Source organism: Lepisma saccharinum, chromosome 1 (assembly GCF_977018435.1).
Source record: "Lepisma saccharinum chromosome 1, izLepSacc3.1, whole genome shotgun sequence".
Taxonomy (NCBI): Eukaryota; Metazoa; Arthropoda; class Insecta; order Zygentoma; family Lepismatidae; genus Lepisma; species Lepisma saccharinum.
The window spans coordinates 215,255,663-215,277,554 of NC_139229.1; the positions used below are offsets into that span (position 1 = coordinate 215,255,663).

The following is a 21,892-nucleotide window of genomic DNA, read 5'->3' on the forward strand; positions in this document are numbered from 1 at the left end:
CTGACCACATGATGGATATGTTCAAGTATTAGCTGGTGATTTTATTTCTTATAAATACGACCGGTTCCCATTGACTAACTTCATAAGCTAATTTGTTCATTGCTGTTAAGTTTCACACGTGAATAATCGTACCTAGTGGTGGTGCTACGGATGCATAGAAAATTCTGGAAGTTAGCAACACTTGTGGTCAGCGTGGTCGAGGTGTTTCCAACACCCTTGCCAAAGACAAAGTGGACCGGGGACTGCTTGCGGTTGACTTTTTTTTTTTGCGTGAAGAAGGATGGACAGTAACCATGCAAGAACTGCATAAAGCCCCTATCACACGGAACTGGATTTCTAGTTGGAATGCCCTAGTTGGCGATGAACTGACTTTCTGGGTAGTAATCATGGCCGCCTGGCTGACTGTTTGACTGGTTTTGAGGAATAGGACATGTTCTAATTGCTACTAACTTTGTCGATTAGATTCTGTGGAACAGCCAATCAGAGCAAAGTTTGGCCATGTGAAGATAATCTGTGAGTTTGTAAAGTAGCCTTTTTTTGTCTGTGGCTTCCGAGTGCATACAACACGAAAGGCATGTGTACAATTGAAAAAGCTAAAATATTATTCCATACGTGTATAGTAAACGTTGTAAAGTATGTATTTTATCAGCGCCGTTCTTCTCTACCTAGAACCATTTAATGCGATGCGATATTTTTCTCGGTTGGATAGTTATCGTATTTTAAAAGTGTGAAGTGATACGTTGTTTACATCTCGCGCGGCCGCCATTATGGGAACGAAAGACTATCGACAAGTACGGTATAACAAGTACCGTGTGAGGCGAAAACTAGCAAATGGGTAGCCAGTCCAGCTTCAACTAGAGCATTCCAACTAGAAATCCAGTTCCGTGTGATAGGGGCTTAAGTCACTCGAAAAACGAGTAGAAATTCGAGCAGTCCTCTTTCTTCTAACGCGAATCAGCTGTGCCGCGTTGCCGAGCCTCGTGAAGGGTGCAGCTGCTTTATGTTTGCAGCCAATACGGACAGGAAATGAAAAGTCTTCATATGTAAATACTAAATATCTTAAAGTAGATAAATTACATTGAAAGGCGTATAATGGGATTGCAAACATGAACTTAAGATATCAAAATTGTTTAAAAAAAAAACAACGCAAGCGGCGCTTGCACCGCCTTCCTTTACCACACACTTCTGGTTCAACCTTATGTTCGCAATTTGCCAAAAGTGGCAGAAGTCATCACCACCATCGTCACATGAACGGGTATGTGTAATTTCTCATTTAAAGTGTCAGAGAAAGAGAATAGATGGCGCGGCTGGATATCCAATATGGCAAGCAGCGAGCAATCAGTGTTATAATCTTGACAAGCACAAGCAACTTTGTAGTTAGAAAGGATACGTTATATAATTAATACTATATTACATTCTTATGTATAAGGCAATACATTGGTGAGGTAAGGAAATGTTTTGGAACATCCTGGTTACATGTATGTTTCTGTAATTTTTTATTGCGAAGTGAAAGAATTACATGGAACGCATGTTGTGTTACACATTGTTTACGTTCAACTAACGCAATAAAGTTGGATACAATGAAATGTCATTTTCTTAAATCCAAAGGGAATGCAAGCGAGTATTGGAAGATATTAGAAAATTGAGTACATGCACAGACAATGCTAATTTTTCAGCAATATGGAGTAATGAATAGAAAGCACGTGAGTTACATTGAATCAATAACATGACCGTGCTGTCGGACAAACTTTAGATTTTCCTGGGGCAAAGTTAGCGGCTAGTACCTTATTGAAGACGCATCTGAATGTGCAACTTTATATATGTAACAGGAATTCACTGTACATATATACTGTGGCTGTTGACTATAGTGGAGTGCTAATTTCACCACATTCCAAAGGTGGAAGTATGTTTCTTATTGCCAAACAATTTCATTCAAATATGGTGTTACATGCACCATTTGAGATAAAGGGGTTACTTCCTTTTGTTGTCAGTGTTTAAAATAGCTCCGTCTAGTTCGCTGCACTTTTTGAGTCTCTGCACTCGCTTGTCTATTAGGTTACAAGGTACAACACCGACAAGTCTACTTTGTTGATTTGGTGTCGGTAACAATTAGATAAGCCGGAGATGGATTTCTTCAAATTTACAGGAGAAAAGATGAGAAAGTACTTACGGAATTGCGTTCTTGTGGAATTTCTGAAGCCGGGAAATAGTTTTTTCGAATCGTGCAACTTATTTGGCCTGTAAGTAAGGTATTTTTCGTCATTCATGCATCTCCGTTGCACGAAAGCTCGTGCCACCATTGCCGTCGACTACGTGAATCAAATGTTCCGTGCGTTCGGTTATGTAACCCCCTGTTATTTTTCTAAATTTTCCTAACCTAACCTTCCGTGAATGGTTTGTGGAACAATTTTCGGTAACACTTTACTATACCGGAGACGGATTTCTTCAAATTTACAGGAGAAAAGATGAGAAAGTACTTACGGAATTGCGTTCTTGTGGAATTTCTGAAGCCGGGGAAATAGTTTTTTCGAATCGTGCAACTTATTTGGCCTGTAAGTAAGGTATTTTTCGTCATTCATGCATCTCCGTTGCACGAAAGTTCGTGCCACCATTGCCGTCGACTACGTGAATCAAACGTTCCGTGCGTTCGGTTATGTAACCCCCTGTTATTTTTCTAAATTTTCCTAACCTAACCTTCCGTGAATGGTTTGTGGAACAATTTTCGGTAACACTTTACTATACCGGAGACGGATTTCTTCAAATTTACAGGAGAAAGTACTTACGCAAATCATTTTTTTGTAGCGTTGTTGATGTTCGGGAATGTAGTTTTGATCCATTTTAATGCGAATGCATATGTGGTTTTCTACGAAAATATATTTCAGACACGCTATTGCTGCTGCCGCCATTTGCTTTCTGCACGAGAGCACAATACGCTCTCGTATTGTCCGTATATGCTAAATTGAACTAAAGGAGTGCTAATGGAACCTAACCTAACGTAGTAGGCATAACTCGTTCCCGTGATGGTTCGTGGGGCTATCGTGAATTTTTGTGCTAACGTCAATGGTTTTTGGGGCTACCCGTGGATGGTTTGTGGGAAATAAGGAACAACAGTAAGTACTCGTTAATGTAAGACATAGACATTATTTTCGTTAGAAATTCATTATTTCACCTAAAGAAATGTTCCGCAATGCAGAATAGTACGTTAGCAATGTAAAAAATTGCGAAATAAATCATTGATTGGTGTCTCCGGTATAGTAAAGTAGTACCCAATTTTCGATTCAAAACGTTTTGTGAATAGCTTGTGCGGCATTTATAGCTGACGATACTGCATATCAACTGACAACAGACAACGTGAGTCAAGATTTGGCCGCCGAATTAGCAACGACAACTAATGAGTTATATTGTTAAAAATAATGTGTTTTTCATGGAAAAAAAGTGATCTCCAGGTTGAAAAATGTTCTGCTATGCATATGAGGTAAGTAGAAATGATTTTTATTTGAAAAAAGAAACTAGTTGAATGTGTCTCCGACTTATCTAACTGGTACCTTGGTGGCTACACCATTTGTACTACCTTCTGGAGTGATGTAATGTGTGGTCATATGGTGCATACTAACTAATCAAATGAACGTTTAAAGCAGCAGACAGGCATTTGCTGAATATTCTGAACTTGAACACAACTATTCGTCTACTTGGTTGAACGTCATTTCCGTGCACCAGCCTGACACCAGGATACACCAGCCACGTCTAGTTTGATCCACTTTTTGACACTGTGTAGTACAGAACCGACCCAGAACATAGTGCAAACGGTGCGGACACCAAATACACTATTTGACTCCAAATCAACGAACTAGACGTCTTGGGTAACAGTATGATGTAGTGAAAACATTTTTCTTCAAATTTACAGGAGAAAAGACTGGAATAGTGTTTTTTCCATTCGTGCAACTTATTCGGCCGGTAATTAATGTAATTTTCGACATTAATGTATCTCCTTTGCATGATAGCTTGTCAGTGTAGCAACCATGCGGTAGTTTTACAAGATGACGTGTGAGCGTTTTTGTTTTTTTCAATTTAATTTTCTGTTTGCCTAATCTAACTGAACCTAACCTAACCTTCCGTGAATGGTTTGTGGTTCAATTTTAGCCTAAAAACCATCTGTGAATAGTTTGTGCGGCATTTTTCGGTTCATAAGTGTTAGTGTAGCAACCATGCGGTAGTTTTACAAGATGACGTGTGAGCGTTTTTTTTTTTTTTCAATTTAATTTTCTGTTTGCCTAACCTAACTGAACTTAACCTAACCTTCCATGAATGGTTTGTGGATCAATTTTCGGTTAAAAACCTTTTGTGAATAGTTTGTGCAGCATTTTTTGGTTCATAAGTTTGGAAACACTGCATATCAGCTGACGATAGACAACGTGAGTCAAGATTTGCCCACCATATTGTGTGTAATGAAAGCGAATTAGCAACGACCAATAAATACTTGTAATGTGAAAAATTACGCTTTTTTCAGTGAAATAAACATAATCCCAAGTTGAAAAATGTTCCACTATGCATATAAGGTAAGCACAAATGTAAATAATTCCGAAATAAACAAGTGAAATGCGTTTTAACTATATCATACTGTTACAGACGGCTTGTGTTGCACTGTGTAACCATCTAGACACTTCAGTGCAAAGAGAGTCAAAAAGGGCAGCGAACTAGATGGAGCTATTCACGTAATGCTCAGAAGATAAGCCATTCTGGACTAAACCAACTAGATCTAAAGCACTATGGGCACACATTCCTTTTGTTTTATTGCGATTTCATCATTCTACAAATGCAATTTTTACATGGTTCAATCTCGATTTGCTACTGTTAACACATACTGCAGAGTTTTAGTGATTACTTAAGATTTTGTTCATTCAATATATGCTTTCATGGTTAGGTTAGGCAGGTCAGGTTTGGTTCTCTTACGAGGGGGTGCTGAAAAGTTCGTAGCCCAACCCAGAAGGAGTGCACGTGGAATGATGAAACTTTACAGTTTTAAAGAACATATCTTGGTATGTACACATGCAAATTTTCATATTAATAACGAAATTGGTATTGTGGTTTTCAGGCCCCGGAAGTGATCATGTGTGCCCAGTCAGCGATTTTCACAAACATCGAGATCAGAGCAGTCATCAAATTTTTGTTCCACCAAGGAAAGTCGTCAAAACAAATTCATGAGGAAATCAGTGGAACACTACGGGACTCTCTTCCATCATATGCAGTTGTGAAGAAGTGGGTGGCACATTTTAAACGTGGCGATTTTTCAACAGATGATGCTTCACGTGCAGGAAGATCAAAAACAGCGACTGTCCACAAAATCATGGATGAAATTCATTACCTTATTCTTAAAAATCGCAGAATCTCAGCAAAACGTGTGGCAGAGATTATGGGCATTTCTCGGGAACGCGTTGGTACCATAATTCATAATGACTTGGACATGCGCAAGCTCTCGGCAAAATGGGTTCCCAAAAATCTGCCAGCAGATCAAAAACGTGAAAGAGTGAGGACATCAAGGTTAGTCATTGCCCATTTTGAACGCAATGCCGACCAATTTCTGTCACGGATATTAACCATGGATGAACCATGGTTTTACCACTACGATCCTGAAACGAAACAACAGTCAATGGAGTGGCAGCACTCAGGTTCCCCTTGCCCCAAGAAGTTCAAGATGAAGAAGTCGGCTGGGAAAGTGTTTGCAACATTCTTGTGGGATAAGGATGGAGTCGTACTCATAGACTACCTGCCCAAGGGTCAGACATTTAATGCAGAGTATTACTCTGCATTACTCACAAAATTGAAAGACAAATTGAAAGTGCAACACCGCGGAAAAATGAAAAAAGGAATTCTGTTCCTGCAGGACAATGACCCTGTCCATCGAGCACTGCAAACACAACTGACGTTGCATGATCTAGGGTTTCAATGTCTAGATCATCCCCCTTATTCCCCAGATCTAGCTCCGTCAGACTATTTCCTATTCCCCAAACTCAAACAACACTTGAAAGGATGCCATTTTGGATCTGATAAGGAGGTGATAAGCGCTACGGAACAGTGGTGTGTGGAACAACCTTCAGAATTTTTTTTTACTGGTCCGCAAAAATTGGAGCACCATGCAAGGAAGTGTATTGCACTTCGGGGAGAGTATGTAGAATAACTGTAAAATTTCATCATTCCATGTGCACTCCTTCTGGGTTGGGCTACGAACTTTTCAGCACCCCCTCGTAGCATTAAACTGTGGCTCATACCAAAATGAATGCACACATATGCCCGTCTAGTTTGTTGCACTTTTTAACACTCTGTACTCATGTGTATAGTTAGTTACAAACAGTGGCATAGCAGCCACCCCCGCAATGCAGAGGGGTATTGGGGGGGGGGTACCGTAGGGGCCTCACTATGTTCTCTCTCTGCGCTCCTGAAATTTTATATAATCGCAGAAATTCAACAGAAAGTGTTGCTTATTTAAAAAAATGGATTTACGAAACAGAAATTTGGTTCCAGTAACATAACATATATGACTACGTATGCGATAATAAGCAGTGTCTCAGCCAGAGGGCCCCAGGCAACTTGACATTATGGGTCTCCTCTGAAATTCAGAATTAAGTTACTTGCTCACAGATTACAATCGATAGGAAACTTCTCATATCTCATACCTTTATAGCTACGTAGTTTTCGTAAACGTAGTGTAGTGTTGTGAATTGGGTAGAAAGATTCAGTTGTTCAACCGGTTGATACCTTATTATTACAATACATAAATAATCAAACTTGATAATTCATGACTTTTATTTCTTTATATATATATATATATATATATATATATATATATTAGGGATGGGACCGATTAATCGGTACTCTATCGGTATCGGCCGATATAGGCTTATCGGTTTATCGGTAAAATTAACGATTATTTTACCGATCCGATATATCGATTATTTTCTGATAATTTAGTGCAAAATTCTGCCATTTTGTTGTAATTTTTATGGAAATATACATGCCCTACTTTCTAAAAAAGTAAATGTCTAAATATGCAATTTCTCTTGCACTGCAGTCACCTTGAAACACACATTTATTAAAGAGGTCAGTGAACCTTTCAGGTTCTTCAAGGACTATTTCTAATTTTATATCGGATCGGTAGAATATCGGTTATCGGTATCGGTAAATTTTATATCGGTACTTTATCGGTATAGGCCAAATTTTCATATCGGCCCATCCCTAATATATATATATATTACCTTAACAGCATTGATCATTGTCAGTATGTAGTAACACCTTCTGACTTCCCCACAAGAATTCATAATGAAGTAAGAGTCGTAAATAAAAATAACTTTTTTAAAATTGTACGCATAGTCTGGCATTATTAGACTGTAGAAAAGTACCAGTAATACGTAAAATAAAACAATGTAAAACATTTATTAACATCTTTAAACTTCACAAACACATGCAAACTGGACACTGAAGCACTAACACTTCCAGTGCCAAGGTCAGCGTATAGCTGTGGGTCTAAATGCCGGCTGACACCCTCCCACCACCCTGCGTGTTAGCTGCCGTTTCACGGAAGACTCGACAGTGAAAGGCACTGTATAATGCCTTGTCAAAGTGAATAGTACTGATGTTAGGGGTCTGCACACACTCTTCTGTAACTCACATGTTCATTTTAGATTGAATTTTGTCTAAAATTAATTAATTCAGTACTTTTTAGTTTCATGTTTGTGTCTGCCACCATTTCAAAGCTGTAAATCATTAATTAGCATTTGTAATGCACATTTTTGGGCCCTTTTTATATTGAGCTTTGTGTATAACAATTAATTTGATTTTGAATGATATTTTAAGGTAAATTTTTAGTAGTTAATTTTTGCATTGAGTTTGTTGGTATTGTAATATTTTTTTCTTTTTATTCCCAGAATATTGTGCCATGGCCAGTGGTAAGGATGAAAATAAAGTAATGAAGAACACACAGATTATATCTGAAAATGGAGCTTTGCCACCAAACAATTTGAGCAGGCCTGGTGTACCAAATTTCTCCTCTCGTTTACCATCCTTCAAGGCACCTCGTGATCTTACTCTGGGATTAGGAAAGAATCCAATCATTCCTAATGCAAAGTCACGTAAGACATTTACACCCAATATTCCTGCACGGAGAGAGAAAAGCAAGATTCTGGAGTAAGTATACCATTCAATTAATCCTCCTTGTGTTTATTCAAAGTACAATAACTAACTCACTCTCTAGCCTTCTTAAACCCGAAGGTTCATGGCTGCAGCAACACAGGCCTTCCATCTGTTCCTATTCTGAGCAAGATCTATATACTCTTTTCCATCCCTACCAATTTCCTTTAGGTCCATCTCAACGTTGTCCCTCCATCTTCGTCTTGGCCTTCCTACAGGTCTCTTACCATCAGGTTTCCCAACAAGAATCCTGTGAACTCCTCTTTCCTCTCCCATTCGTGCCACATGGCCTGCCCACCTAAGTCTTCTTGAGTTAATTATTCTAATAACATCTGGACATGAATACAAATTATGCAGTTCTAAATTATGTAACCTTCTCCACTCACCTGTGTCCTCATCCCTTTTAGGTACAAATATTTTCCTAAGGATCTTATTTTCAAATATTTTAAAAGTACAATGCATAATATATTTCATGATGAATCAACATTCTTCTCACCTAGAAAAGACTCCAGAACTCCATATTTCAAGCATTTACTTCCAATGCTAATAATAAAAATAAATGGATTGCAATTCTGGTATAATTATTTGAGACAGGTGCCTTGGTGGCCCAGTGAGTTAAGTGCTTCATTATTGATTTTGTCACCAAAAGTTTCAGATTCAAGTCCCAGCATTCACATGGCTGTTTGGATGTGATCTCTCAATCTTTCATGGATATCATCTAATCATTATTGGTCAAAAGTTGTAGGAAAGTTATGGAAAATAGTAAAATTATAAATGTGTATTAGATTATATGCATTTGAAAATTACATGCTTGCAATGTTCACACTGAAATTATAAATTTGTAATTCACATGACTTGAAAAATATTCTTTTGAATATCTGAAAATGTGTGCAGTTCTGCCACCTTTGTCTAATCATGGAGATGGGAATTATATATAATTGCTGGAGGGACAGTCATGAAGAACAGGTTGGGATTTGAACCCGGAACCCCTGACATTGCAGTATTCTGTGCTAACCACTCCACCATGGAGTTCGGTCACTTAGTATTAATAATTAATATTATGACCCTACATGCTCATAGTGCTCCTATGCATTTTGAGTTAGGTTTGATTGCTTTATATTTTCTGCATGTTCCTCCCTGTTTTCCATACCAAAAAGCACAGTCACTTGGTCAACATACTCTTTATGACACAGTTTCTCATAAATTAATGCATTCTTCAACTTCAAGAGTGTAAATTAATTTCTCAAACTTCAAACTTACTTCCACACTCATGTCCGGTATTCTAAATGCATTCTTCATGCTTCTATAAAGCTTGTAAAACCCACAACTCAATCAATGCCCAGGCTTGATATTCTAATTATTGTATGTTGTTATATATGTATATTTTTCATAACAAGGATAAATATCAAGGTGATGAATAACTTGGGGAGATCAGTAAACTTTACAATATACTGTTAAATATACATAATTTTCTTTTTTAGGCAAATTAAACTGTTTTAACAGAAATATCAAAACTAACATTGATTTTTTTATTATTTGTAATTAAGAATAAATGTGTTCATTCAAGTGGACTATGGTCAAAACAAGCACTTCCTTGTCTCAGAATATACATTTTTATTGTGAAATGTGTACAGAATCACTCTAGTGTAAGCCCTGAGTGCAAATATATTTTTACTTGTGCAGGGATGGTAAAATCAAAGATGAAAGAAGCAGAAGCAAAGAAGATCGTTCAAGGCGAGGGAAACCTGAAGACAGAGGTAGAGGAAGAGGACGTGGTAGAAACAATCTTATTCAGGTAAAACATATATTTTTGTTATATTATTCAAACTCATGGTGGCATTGTTTTTGACTGTTATTTGCCTTCTGTTTCCTTCAGTTTTGACATTATCTGCAATGTAACAGCCTTTTCTTGAGATCCAAGTGACTTTACATTGAATGTTGCCCCATTGCTGCTGCTGCTGTTTTTTCTACAGTTGTCCTCAAGGTGCTGTGTCAGGGTAGACATTTAGTCTTCCTGGGATCAGTTATACCTTCCGATTATACAGGGAGGTTATTTCAGTCGTTCACCGCCAGAGTGACGGCCGTTCGGCAGACTCTTCATGCAACAGGTCCCGGCAAATTGCATTGCAGGAAGTCCGTAACAGAAACTGCTTGTTTTGTAATGTTTCCACTTTTCACAATTACAATTGAAATAAGCACGTAACTTGTTGCAAGGATGCTGGAAAAGGTGCCCTCCCAAATACAAATATTTCTGGCACCTTATTTCTGACATGTAATCTTAGATTAGACATCGCTACTTTATCCTCAGTTGTCGCGACAGCGCCGGCAGCTTATCGGGGAGTTGTCAGCCGCGAGAGGGCGCTTCATACTGCACGTGTCGGCAGTGATGCCAACCGTAGGGACATTTCCCTACTCATAGGGACTTTTCACTAAATTTCGCCCGCGTAGGGACGTAGGGACAGATTTTGCCAAATGAGGGAAAACGTAGGTACTTTTTTCTATATTGGAAAATGACATTTTATGAATTAGTTTATCTGGATACTTTTGCGAGGAGGAGAAAAAAGAACTAACTAACAAATCTCCATCAGAATTTTGGAACATGTTATCGGTTACCAAAAACTTTCAAGGCAAGTTCTTTTTTGAAAACATTTCCACTCTCGCGAAAATAGTGCTAACATAGTGCTGCATTCTAACGCGGAAACGGAAAGAATATTTTCAATGTTAAGTGATACAAAAACAAAAAAGGGAAATAAAATGGGACCAAAATTGTTAAAGACTGCAGGAAATGCAGCATATATCACCAACCAACATCTATCTCTTCACACCAGCAACATGTATGACTTCAAATAACATAATCAACAGTAAACGACTCAACGTTATTCATTAGGGGTGTGCGGGATCCCGAAAAGTCAGGACCGGGATCGGGAAAAAAAATTCCCGTCCCAATCCCGACTTCGGGAAATGACTTCCTGACTTTTCGGGATCCCGAGCAGTCGGGAAATACCGAATGGTCACTTTAAAAAGTCGTTAATTCTCGACGTTTTCTGCATTGTAAGTTTCTGGAACTTATCGAAAATTGTAAGTTTTTATTCTAGAAATACAAAAACAATCACTTAAAGAGAAAATGACTTGTAGATTTCGAGAATTCGGGAAATTGCAAATTTTTTAGTCCCGAATGTCGGGATTTTAAAAAAAAATTCCCGTCCCGACCCAAAAAATTCTGTCCCGCACACCACTATTATTCATTAAGGCAAGAATTTACAATACCGGACCATTCTGTAATTTCTATGCTACGTCTTATACTCACGAAATAATTAGTCGTGATGATTTATCTCAAGTTAACAGGTTGGGGTGAGGTGAAAAAATTGTTCATTAACGTGTAGAAGTTGTAAAACAAGCTTTTCAATTCTCGCAATGATTCTCCGTATACAAGTATGGTAGCCATATTTGTTGATATGAACAAATTACAATTAGTTACGCTGTCTACAGCGTTGCCACACTGTTGATTTCATACTTGGAGAGCATAAATTGTGTAAGATTGGCGGAAGAGAACAGTAAAAATGTTGTTAAAGTTGTACAGATTGTTAGGTGGAGTGTGCAGGAGGATGGCTCTGGGCTAATTAATAAACTTATGGATTTCAGTATATTGCCCAAAGAACGTGCTTACATGTGACAGCGACAATCACGATGTAGAAGAACTGATTTGATTACAGGTAAATTTGGCAACAGTACATCAATCATAAAATTGCAGGATACGAAAATGGCGTCTTCGATGATGAACGTTTGCCGTTAAAGTGCTACGAAATAAAGATTTTTTATCGGTTCGTAATCACAATTACCGCAAAAGCATTCAGGAATAGCCACACTGACCATTCTCGGTAAGGTTAGGTTAAATTAGGTTAGGCAAGGCAAACATAGTTAAAATTTGGGCTCAAAAAAACATGCACGGGTAGCCCCACAAACCATTGACGGATAGCCCCACGAACCATTCAGGTACGGTTAGGTTAGGTTAGGATAGGCAAACATAGTTAAAATTTGGGGTCGTAGTAATATCAGGAATGTATATTTCGTTTTTTAAGTATTGGAAACACAAAATCTTCCGGTAAATAATGAGCAATCGTGCCGATCGCGGACCACTCAATTTCACTTATTTTGCAATTTCTACACGTGACCCCCCAAATGTTAACTTCAAATTCGTGATTAGGAGGCCTCAATTAGTGAGTATGCGAAATATTACAAAAATCGGGGAGGGGTCCTGTATTGTAAATTCGCTCCTTCATTAATTGTGGAAGCACCGAGCAGAAAGATTTGGTAAGTAAATGTGTATATTTTATCTTCTGTTTTGCATGCTCATGAGGTGTTGTTTTTTTAGTCACTTTACTTGGCGTAGGGACATTTTGACTACGTCTGTAGGGACATTGCCGAAAAATGGTTAGCAACACTGTCGGCTACCAGACGTAGTCAGTGTACGTTCATGTTCACTTCTGTTTGCGTTTATCAGTACGCGTGTTGTTTATAATGTGTTATTGTACTGTGCTACTCATTGCCAGTGCTTTATTGTGTGTTAATTGTTATTCATTCATTACTTATGCCGTTAAACAAATATAGTCTTGAACAGAGAGTTTTTATGTACGATAATTACGTGAAAACGAATTCTTGCAGAAAAGTGGTCAGGGAATTGCGAGAGACAGGATCTCTTGAACCTAAGAAACGTGTTGTATTGCTGTTGAAGGAGGTCATTTTCAACATCTCTTATAACACAGGAGGTTAGTGATTATTATTACTTTTAAATATCATTTTACGCTTTCGGTTTGCTTTATGCGCGGGGATGCTGTCTTCCATTTCTGTCAACTGAGGATAAAGTAGCGATGTCTAATCTAAGATTATATGTCAGAAATAAGGTGCCAGAAATATTTGTATTTGGGAGGACACCTTTTCCAGCATCCCTGCGACAAGGTACGTGCTTATTTCAATTGTAATTGTAACTGTAATTGTGAAAAGTGGAAACATTACAAAACAAGCGGTTTCTGTTACTGACTCCCTGAACGCAATTTGCCGGGACCTGTTGCATGAAGAGTCCGCCGAACGGCCGTCACTGTGGCGGTGAACGACTGAAATAACCTCCCTGTACCAGGCCTGATCAACCTGTCATATTTGTTAATGAGCACACCCTCACATGCAGAGTGAGCAGTGGTACTGTAGCATTGTAAGAGGGGCCGAAAGGAAGCTGTAGGCTCTGTTGGTTTCCTTCATTCATGGGGAGCATCACATCACCTGATTCGTGAGGAACAGTTGTACTTTTGGCAGAAGGTGGTTCCATAAAAAGGAGGGATTCTTCCCTGCAGTCAGGGTGAATTCAGAAAATGGAGAGACCCAGGATAGCGATGTAGTGGCGATGCCAGGGGCCTCAGGTTCGAATTAGGGATGGCCAGATCCGGATCCTAGCGGATCCAAAATCCAGATCCGGTTAGTCTAAATCTCCCCCTCCGATTTCCACGAAACTTGGCAGGTTTATACGAGGTGTGGCAATTAAATAACGAGACTGGTGTCATAACTGTGATGTATTGCAAGAAAGTTACAATTGACTGGTATCCCCTTCAATATACTCCCCTCCCCTATCAATACACCGCTGCATGTGTGTCTTCCATTGTGCAAAGCAATGCTGTAGGTCATCAGATGTCACACTGTTCAACAACTCTGCCATTTTTAGTTTCACCTTTTCCACGGAGTGAAAATGTGTTCCCTTCACTTTTGGGAAGAGATAAAAGTCACAGGGGGCCAGGTCTGGGGAATACGGAGGATGGTCGAGCACAGGAATGCGCTTGGCGGCTAAAAACTGCTTCACAGATAGGGCATTATGGGCAGGCGCATTGTCCTGGTGGAGGATCCATGCATCGTTCTTCCACAAATCTGGTCTCTTCTTCCTTATTCTTTCCCTCAGTTTGCTTAGGACTTCTTTGTAGTAGGTCTGATTCACCGTTTGACCCTGAGGCACCCATTCAGTCATGATGATACCCCTGATATCGAAAAAAACGATGAGCATTGCCTTCAGTTTCAACTTGCTCATTTGTGCTTTTTCCATTCTTGGCGATGTGGGAGTCTTCCAGTGCATGGATTGACGCTTGGTCTCGGGATCATATTGGAAAATCCATGTTTCATCACATGTGATGACACGTGTTAGCAATTCTGGGTCTGCTTTGAGTCGTTCCGTGATGTCACAGCAAATGGTCTTTCCATTGTCTTTTTGGTCCTGAGAGAGGTTTTTCGGAACAATTTTTGCACACACTTTTGTCATGTTTAAATTCTCATGCAAAATTTGTCTTACTGTCTCTTTGTTAATGTTCATCATGTCTGCGAGCATCCGAATGCTCAGACGTCTGTCTTTCCCCACAAGTTCATGAATTTTTTGAACATTGTCGTCCTTTCTTGAACTCACAGGGCGGCCGGGACGTTCATCATCTTCAACCTCCTCCCTCCCTTCTGAAAATTGTTTGTGCCATTCAAACACTCGCGCACGTGACATAGCATTATCACCATACACCTCTTTTAACATTGCACAACATTCCGTCGGTGTTTTTTTTTAATTTCACCAGAAATTTGATGTTAATGCGCTGCTCAACTTTATTGTCCACCATCCGGCGCTACTACAGAACACTGTCCTCTTCAAGCAAGTCTGCAAAGAAAAGAAAAGCTTTCAGAATCATGAAACAAACAGTGGGTGCGCATGAAGGTTCAATATCAACAACACATCAATAGCTTCCTCCCCCCCACTATCCTACGCGACAGGAGGTGCGCAGTCTCGTTATTTAATTGCCGCACCTCGAAGAGGGGCCCAAAGGAAGAAATACGTGTTTGTGTGTTTCAGCTAAAACAACAGTTTTAGGGGGCAACCCCCCCCCTCAAATGTCAAGATGAAGACAAATTGACGTGGGGATCTGACCCCTGTGTGCCACTCCGATTTCCATGAAATTTAGCAGGTGTATGGAGGGGCCCAAAGGAAGAAGTACATGTTTTTGTGTTTCAGCTAAAAAACGGTTTTAGGGGGCAACCCCCCCCCCCTCAAATGTCAAGATGAGGAGAAATTGAAGTGGGCATCTGACCCCAAAACCACGTAAATATGGCATAGGAAGAAACAGGGAGCATAGGGCCCCTCTATACACCTGCCAAATTTCATGGAAATCTGAGGGGGACACAGGGGTCAGATCCCCACGTCAATTTGTCTTCATCTTGATATTTGAGGGGGTTTTGCCCCCTAAAACAGTTTTTTAGCTGAAACAAAAAAACAAGTATTTCTTCCTTTGGGTCCCTCTATACACCTGCCAAGTTTCTTGGAAATCGGAGTGGACACTTAGATAACCTCCCTTGTTAGTCTTACACTTTGTAATTATATAACACTGCATATATTATAATGTTTTATTTTAATTTTTAAAACTGTAACTGTAGAACAATTGTATAATTTGTGTATACCATTTCTATCTTGTTAAATGTGTTAAAGGTTTCATCCTGGATGTTTGTGAGTGCCCATTCATCAATTTCATCATGTCATCACTCATCCCCATCTTGGCAAATTAGCCAAAAGTGGCACAAAAGGCGAAGTAAAATAAAGCAAATCAATAAATCAATCGTCCCTGTAGTGGCGTGTTAAAGTTCTCTCCCGATGGTCAAAAAAATATATTGTGGTTGTGTTTTTGAATTTTGTTTGCGGCACCCATAACGAATCACGGCAGCTAGGGATGGTAATGTGATCGAGATCTTTTACCATTGAAGTGTTCACTCATTTTGATGAAGCCACACTGCAAGTGTAATTCATGTGAGAGCAGTTTAACAAAACCGACATTCATCCTTTCTAGGCATTACTTTATGGAAAATTAGAAAATAATATGACTAGCTAAGAGTAGCTGTAGCTTTTATCTTAAATGACGGTGCTGTTGTAACACATGCAAATTATTCGCAACATTCATGTGTGTTGCAATTAGTTATTTGGCCAGTTCAGAACTTCAACCTTGTACAGGTATGTCTACATAATGGAAGTCCTATATTTTAATTGACAAAACATTTTGTTTCAGTATGCAGGCAGAAAGCTTGCACCACACTGTTCAAAACTGAGTTAATATTGTATTCAGTTGCTGCACAATACTAATTCAGTAGTGGCCTCTCTGGTCATGCTGTGGTCTCTGGGTTCTTGGCCTGTGCATAGGACCAGTGGCAACCCACCATCATGAGAAAATTGGGGAGCTACAAGTGAGTAGCGTAACCCGGTCACGGATATCTCTTATAACGGCTGGGGTTTGATCAGCACGTCATCCCATTATTGATTGATGAACTCTACACCTCTAGGTAGGATTGTGGGAGGGAGACTTGCAGTCTGGAGATAGGATAAGGCCCTTGAGGGCTGTAGAGCCATGGGTTTTTATTATTATTACTAATTCAGTAGCTGGTAATTGGCAGCAACATACAGGAACAACTGGGTTACCTATAAGCCACAATGGGATAAATGCATTTTCAACTGAAAATTCCTCCGCACTATACTTTTATTGATCATCAATATTTACTCCTGAGTTGCTCCTGTAATGCACATTATATGACTAGTGAAGAACTGAGGTTTAGAATATTGTGTCTAAGCAATGAGAAAAGTACATGCATGTCTACAGGACTAAATCAAGTGTAAGGCAATAATCAAAATAATGACAAGTTATTTGAATCAGTTTCTGAATTCAAATACTTGAAAGTCACATGCACAAATGAAAGCAACATTACTTAGAAAATTAAAATGTAATTCAGGTAATGTGTGTTACTTCTCTATTAATATGCTTTTATCCTCTCAACTAATATCAAAGCTTCTAAAGATTAAAATATACAAGGCAGCAATTATGCCTGTTGTTTTGTATCGATGGATGCGAAAGAGGAATGTAAGATTTTTTAAAAATAAAATCCTAAAAAGATATTTAGACTTTAAAGAGATGCAAACAAGAGGGGAGTGAAGGAGGCTGCATGCTCAATATTCATCACCTGATATTATTAGAATAATTATAAGAGTGTTAGGTATAAGTCGGTTGCCATCCTGCCACAACAGGAGCCAATGTGAGTGAGTGAATCAGCAACAGTGTCCACTTGACTTACTGGTGGGAAGCTAACAGAGTTGTACCTAATGCTCTGTAAAGTTAAAGTGCTTTTTACTATTCAATTTTTTGGTGGGCAGGCCATGTTGAGGATAGAAAAGTGTACAGGATTATTTTTGGGAAACTTGGCAAGAGATCTGTGGAAAGGCCAAGGCAAAGCTGGAATGATAATATTGAAATAGACCTGAGGGAAAGGATGACCAAGAGTGGACTGATCTTGCCCATGATAGGGGAAGCTAAGAAAATTATGTTGCTGCTGCAATAAACCTTCAGTTTTAACAATGCGAGAGCGCTAGTTACTTTTTCTTGGATATGCTTCCAAATGATTTTCAGTGATATTTTTGAACGTTCTTGAAAAAAGCAATCTGCTTGAATGAGATTGTAATAATTCATTAACAGTTATTTAGTCTTGGAGTACAAAATTATAAAATTGGGTTATGGACTGAGAAGGAACAAAACATGTTTGAACTTTTTCAGAAATGTTGGTAAAGTTGGGCAATTTCCTCATATCACACATTGTCTAAGTCGGGTGTTCCCAAACTTTTTCGTTTCATGGCACCCTTACTGTTTCAAGTTTTTTCCGTGGCACCCAAGTTAGAATGTAGGCCTATCTAACACTTCCAATGCTCTGTTAGTGTGGTTAGGTTGCTTACCTTAAGTTAACAAATTAACATATATTTTAAAAGAGTACTAAATGAGTTGGAACAATCATGCCATTTCAGTAAAAATAATGGAACATTTTGCAGCAGCCTTGCAATACAGCCACTTTGGGAACCACCGGTCTAAGTTATTGTCTTATGTTAATAATTGTGAAGTTATTGTCTAAATAACATCTGCTGTTTCATTGTGTTCTTTCTTTGTTCTGGTTTTGTACACACTGAGTCTTCATCAGGACATTGCAGGTGAAAATGTATTACTGTATAAACAGATGTGATATTAGGTTCTGTGATTTAAGCTCTTGTAAGTAAGGAGTGTGTGTGTGTGTTTTGTAATATGTTTCTTTTTCTTTTCAATTTCCAGACAACGGGCAGTGTGTTTGGAGAAGGTATTGCTGACAGTATAAAGCGTAGAAGTTTTGGTGGCTATGGAGGAGGTGGGGGAGGTGGCAGAGATGAACCTAATTTTATGGCTAAACCTAAGTTGAACCTCCAGGTAAGGTATAATGTACAGTTTTGTAGCCAAAACCTGCTCTCTTTAAAGGTATTTTTACACTGAATAGTGTTATCATTTACTAAATACTGATTTTCCCTCTGCTAATTACATGTATTGAACTGATTTTAATGTGTAAAAAGTGTTATTTTGTATCAAAATCACTTTTCCTAATACCATGTTTCAATCATATGTACAGATTTTATAAAACAGATTAATCTTTATTCATATATTATATATGTATGTATTAAAGAAACTTTGAATACGTACAGAATTTAGTGTTGGCATGTATTTTATTATTTTACATCACTCCATTTTGAATATGTGTAAAACATATGTTGTACATGAAAGTTTTACATGTTATATGTACAAAAAGAATAAATTTCAAAGGAAAATGGGTGATGTGACATCAAATCAGGCTAGAATTTCATGAGAAATGAAGCAGCGAAGGTTTTTCCAACTTATTTTTAGGCAGCAAAATGTTATACGCATATCTTTCACTTACGATATATGCACATTATAGTGTTGTCAATATTCCTGTGAATACACTCGTTGACGTCTCTCACACTCACATAGAACATTTGGCCATGTAGCAGGTGCAACATCATCCCAAGCAGCAACTACGCCTTCTCTCAGATGGTCAATATCAGGGACTTTTAGTGCATGCACCATTCTCTTCAAATGTTTCTGACGGTAAAGGTCCTCCTAAGATGTTAGATCTTGAGAATGTGCAGGCCTTTTAATAGATCCCCGTCTGCCCATCAATCTACCTAGAAATTTACGATGAAGAAATTGCCAAAATGTTCACATAGTGTGGTCACACACTGTCCTGTTTCAAAACTGGAAAAGTGCCATATCCCGTAAGGAAGGATGAAAAACCTGTTCACTTAACACATCCAAGAAGCCCTCACCATCTAAGGCTTCGTTGTTGAATATGGACCAACCATTCCCGTTCTCCATACACTATACCACATCATTAGCTTACCAGCAACAACCGTTCGGCTGGGATCTGTCTACTGTAGATTATCAAATCACAGGTATTGCACATCATTTTTATTAACTTTACCTTGAAAATAAAAATTAGCCTTGTCACTGAAGAATTTTTTATTCCAAAGGAAGTGTCACATAATTGTTTGAGATACTTTTCCCAATATTCTTCATTATTCAAGTATTTGGTGAATGTTGCTGATTAAAATCATATGCAATGGTGCGTATACTTCTTTCTCTCCCAAGATGTTAGCGTGATCTCGACGAGTTCCTAACATGTTAGGAGCATTCATAATACTTTGCTTTTAACACCTTGAAAAAGAGAAAATGGTTACAAGCATGCAGTAATAACTTTTTGCTGGTTAAAAATACTTTGGAGAAATCTTCGCCGTTTCATTTCTCGTGAAGTTCTAGCCTGATTTGTATATCACTTCACCTCCTTTCCTTTGAAACTTTTGCGTTGAATTCAATATGGCGGTCAACAATATGCCGGACCTGCGATTGACACACACAGCTGGGGATCTCCCTGTGCCTAACACATTATTTTTATCCAAAGGTAGGCTTGTTATACATCACTCGAAAGCTTGTTCAATTCCCTGTACAATAAGCTTTATTTGAGCTTCCTAGGCAAAATAGTGGCGGAGTTACAACACATTTAGTATAGCTAAGCAGGCTTAAAAAGTGCAATTTATGCGAACTTTGACCTTGAATAATTTAACAATTACAAGACGCACGAGACTAAAAATTTTCATTCTTACCAAGTTCCATGCATAGTTTCAACTCCCCAAATTTCATGAAAATCGGAAATGGTCAGGTTTGAAATTGCACATATCTGTTTTGATTTGGCATGGAATGACTCGTATGCTTTGCTTCAGTTTTATTCCTATAGATGAAGATTGAAAACAGGAAAATTGCTGGGCTCGAAGGAAAATGATATTAGCTTGAATTATGGACATCCAGAAGGGGAGTCGAACCGGTCCTTGATCACCCATGGAAATTGACGTGCATACTTCATTTCAAGTAAAAAGAAGAAGAAAAAAGTTATTGTTAATAAGAAAAATAAATAGCTGATTAACCAAAGTAAAAACTGCATTATGTTGAAAAAAATAGTGTAAAATACAGTAGCCATGTTATGTTTTCACATTCTGCCATTTAATTCAAGGAATAAATGGTTTCACAGTTACAAATTTTAAAGAAATTGGAGTTTTATGTGAGAGGCCACACAACAAATTTTAAGACTAAAATTTCGCCTAAAATTTAGTAACAAACTAGAATAACTATGCATTTTAATTTTAGTACACCAACTACAGGAAATGTGAAAACAAATTATGAAAAACAGTTGTGCTAGATTCACTCATATTGTGGATCGAGTAGAAGAATCTTCCCAAGGTTAAAATATTAATAATAATAATAATGTGGAATAAAATTGGTTCATATCTATGATTTTATAATAGTCCTATAACAACAATCATAACTAATAATAAAAATTGTTGTTACTAATACTCAAGGCCTAAAATGAGCTGGAACGCAACTGTGTTCCGGCAAATCAATTCCTGCTGCGTCATTGAACATCTGTTTTTATTTATTTAATACACTGTTCAAAAGTCAATCATTTGTTACGTTAACTCCTATTGTAAGGAAAAGATATAGTTCTTGTACTAAATGTCGGTGGACAATCTGTAGGTTCCTGGCGCCAGACATTTCAAAGTGGCAGGTTTATGACATGTTTAATCTTTCGTTGGATAGTCCCCAAATGCCCAAAGCGATATGCATATCTGGGAAGAGGGGTGAATTTCCTAGAAGCGAGAAGATAAGCTTCTAGAGAAGAATTATTTTCTATTGCTGTCAGTTGTCAGTTTACCATTGTCAGTTTTGTACTATAATAAATAAAACCACTTAGAAACAATTACATTATGTTATGTCAATTCTTGATATCTATACATATATGGAAGTAAATATATCCGGTTAGAATTCGCTTCTTTACGAGTTACGATTATTCATTATTTCCGGAAATTTAGTGCTATTCCTTGAAGATGTAAATGGAAACTTAATTTCCTGAAATGGCTGACGTGAGAGACAGGCAGACAGACTCAATAATACCATTGTTACCTTAATATGCATTTGTCATTGTTATTATTAGTAGTAGTAGCAATAATTGTCATTCTATCCTTATGTGGTTGGTGTTCCGGCTTTTGTCCAGATGTGTCTTATTGCAAATATTAGGCATGTTTCCTGCCTTTGCACTAGGCTACTGGCATTCAAAAAACAACAATGCAAAGAATCATGTGACTTCACGTTCTTTTACAAGACAGCAAGCCTATGGTAGCTAAACCGAAGACGTCATAAGTTCCGGTCAATTGTTTACAGGTCACTTTCTTGGAAAATACCTGCTTTTGTTTCTTCATTTCTTCTTTAACTTGTCACCTGCAAGCAACCTGTATTTTATCTACGTAATC

The 21,892-nt window shown here is 38.2% G+C and overlaps 1 protein-coding gene across 4 annotated transcripts in view; it reads left to right on the forward strand.

Annotated features, from left to right (window-relative positions):
- Positions 1-1,235: 1,235 nt before the first annotated feature.
- Polr3D (RNA polymerase III subunit C53) overlaps positions 1,236-21,892 on the forward strand; it is a 53,246-nt gene continuing 32,589 nt past the window's right edge. For 2 of the 4 annotated variants that reach the window (XM_083112080.1, XM_083112097.1), the window contains exons 1-4: positions 1,322-1,445; positions 7,920-8,178; positions 9,865-9,976; positions 18,321-18,452. In XM_083112080.1, the coding sequence (XP_082968206.1) occupies positions 7,931-8,178; positions 9,865-9,976; positions 18,321-18,452 (492 nt within the window). In that variant the 5' untranslated portion in view covers positions 1,322-1,445; positions 7,920-7,930. Of the gene's footprint in view, positions 1,256-1,321; positions 1,446-1,592; positions 1,704-7,919; positions 8,179-9,864; positions 9,977-18,320; positions 18,453-21,892 lie in introns of those variants that run through there. The other 2 variants (XM_083112091.1, XM_083112087.1) reach the window with 2 other exon arrangements.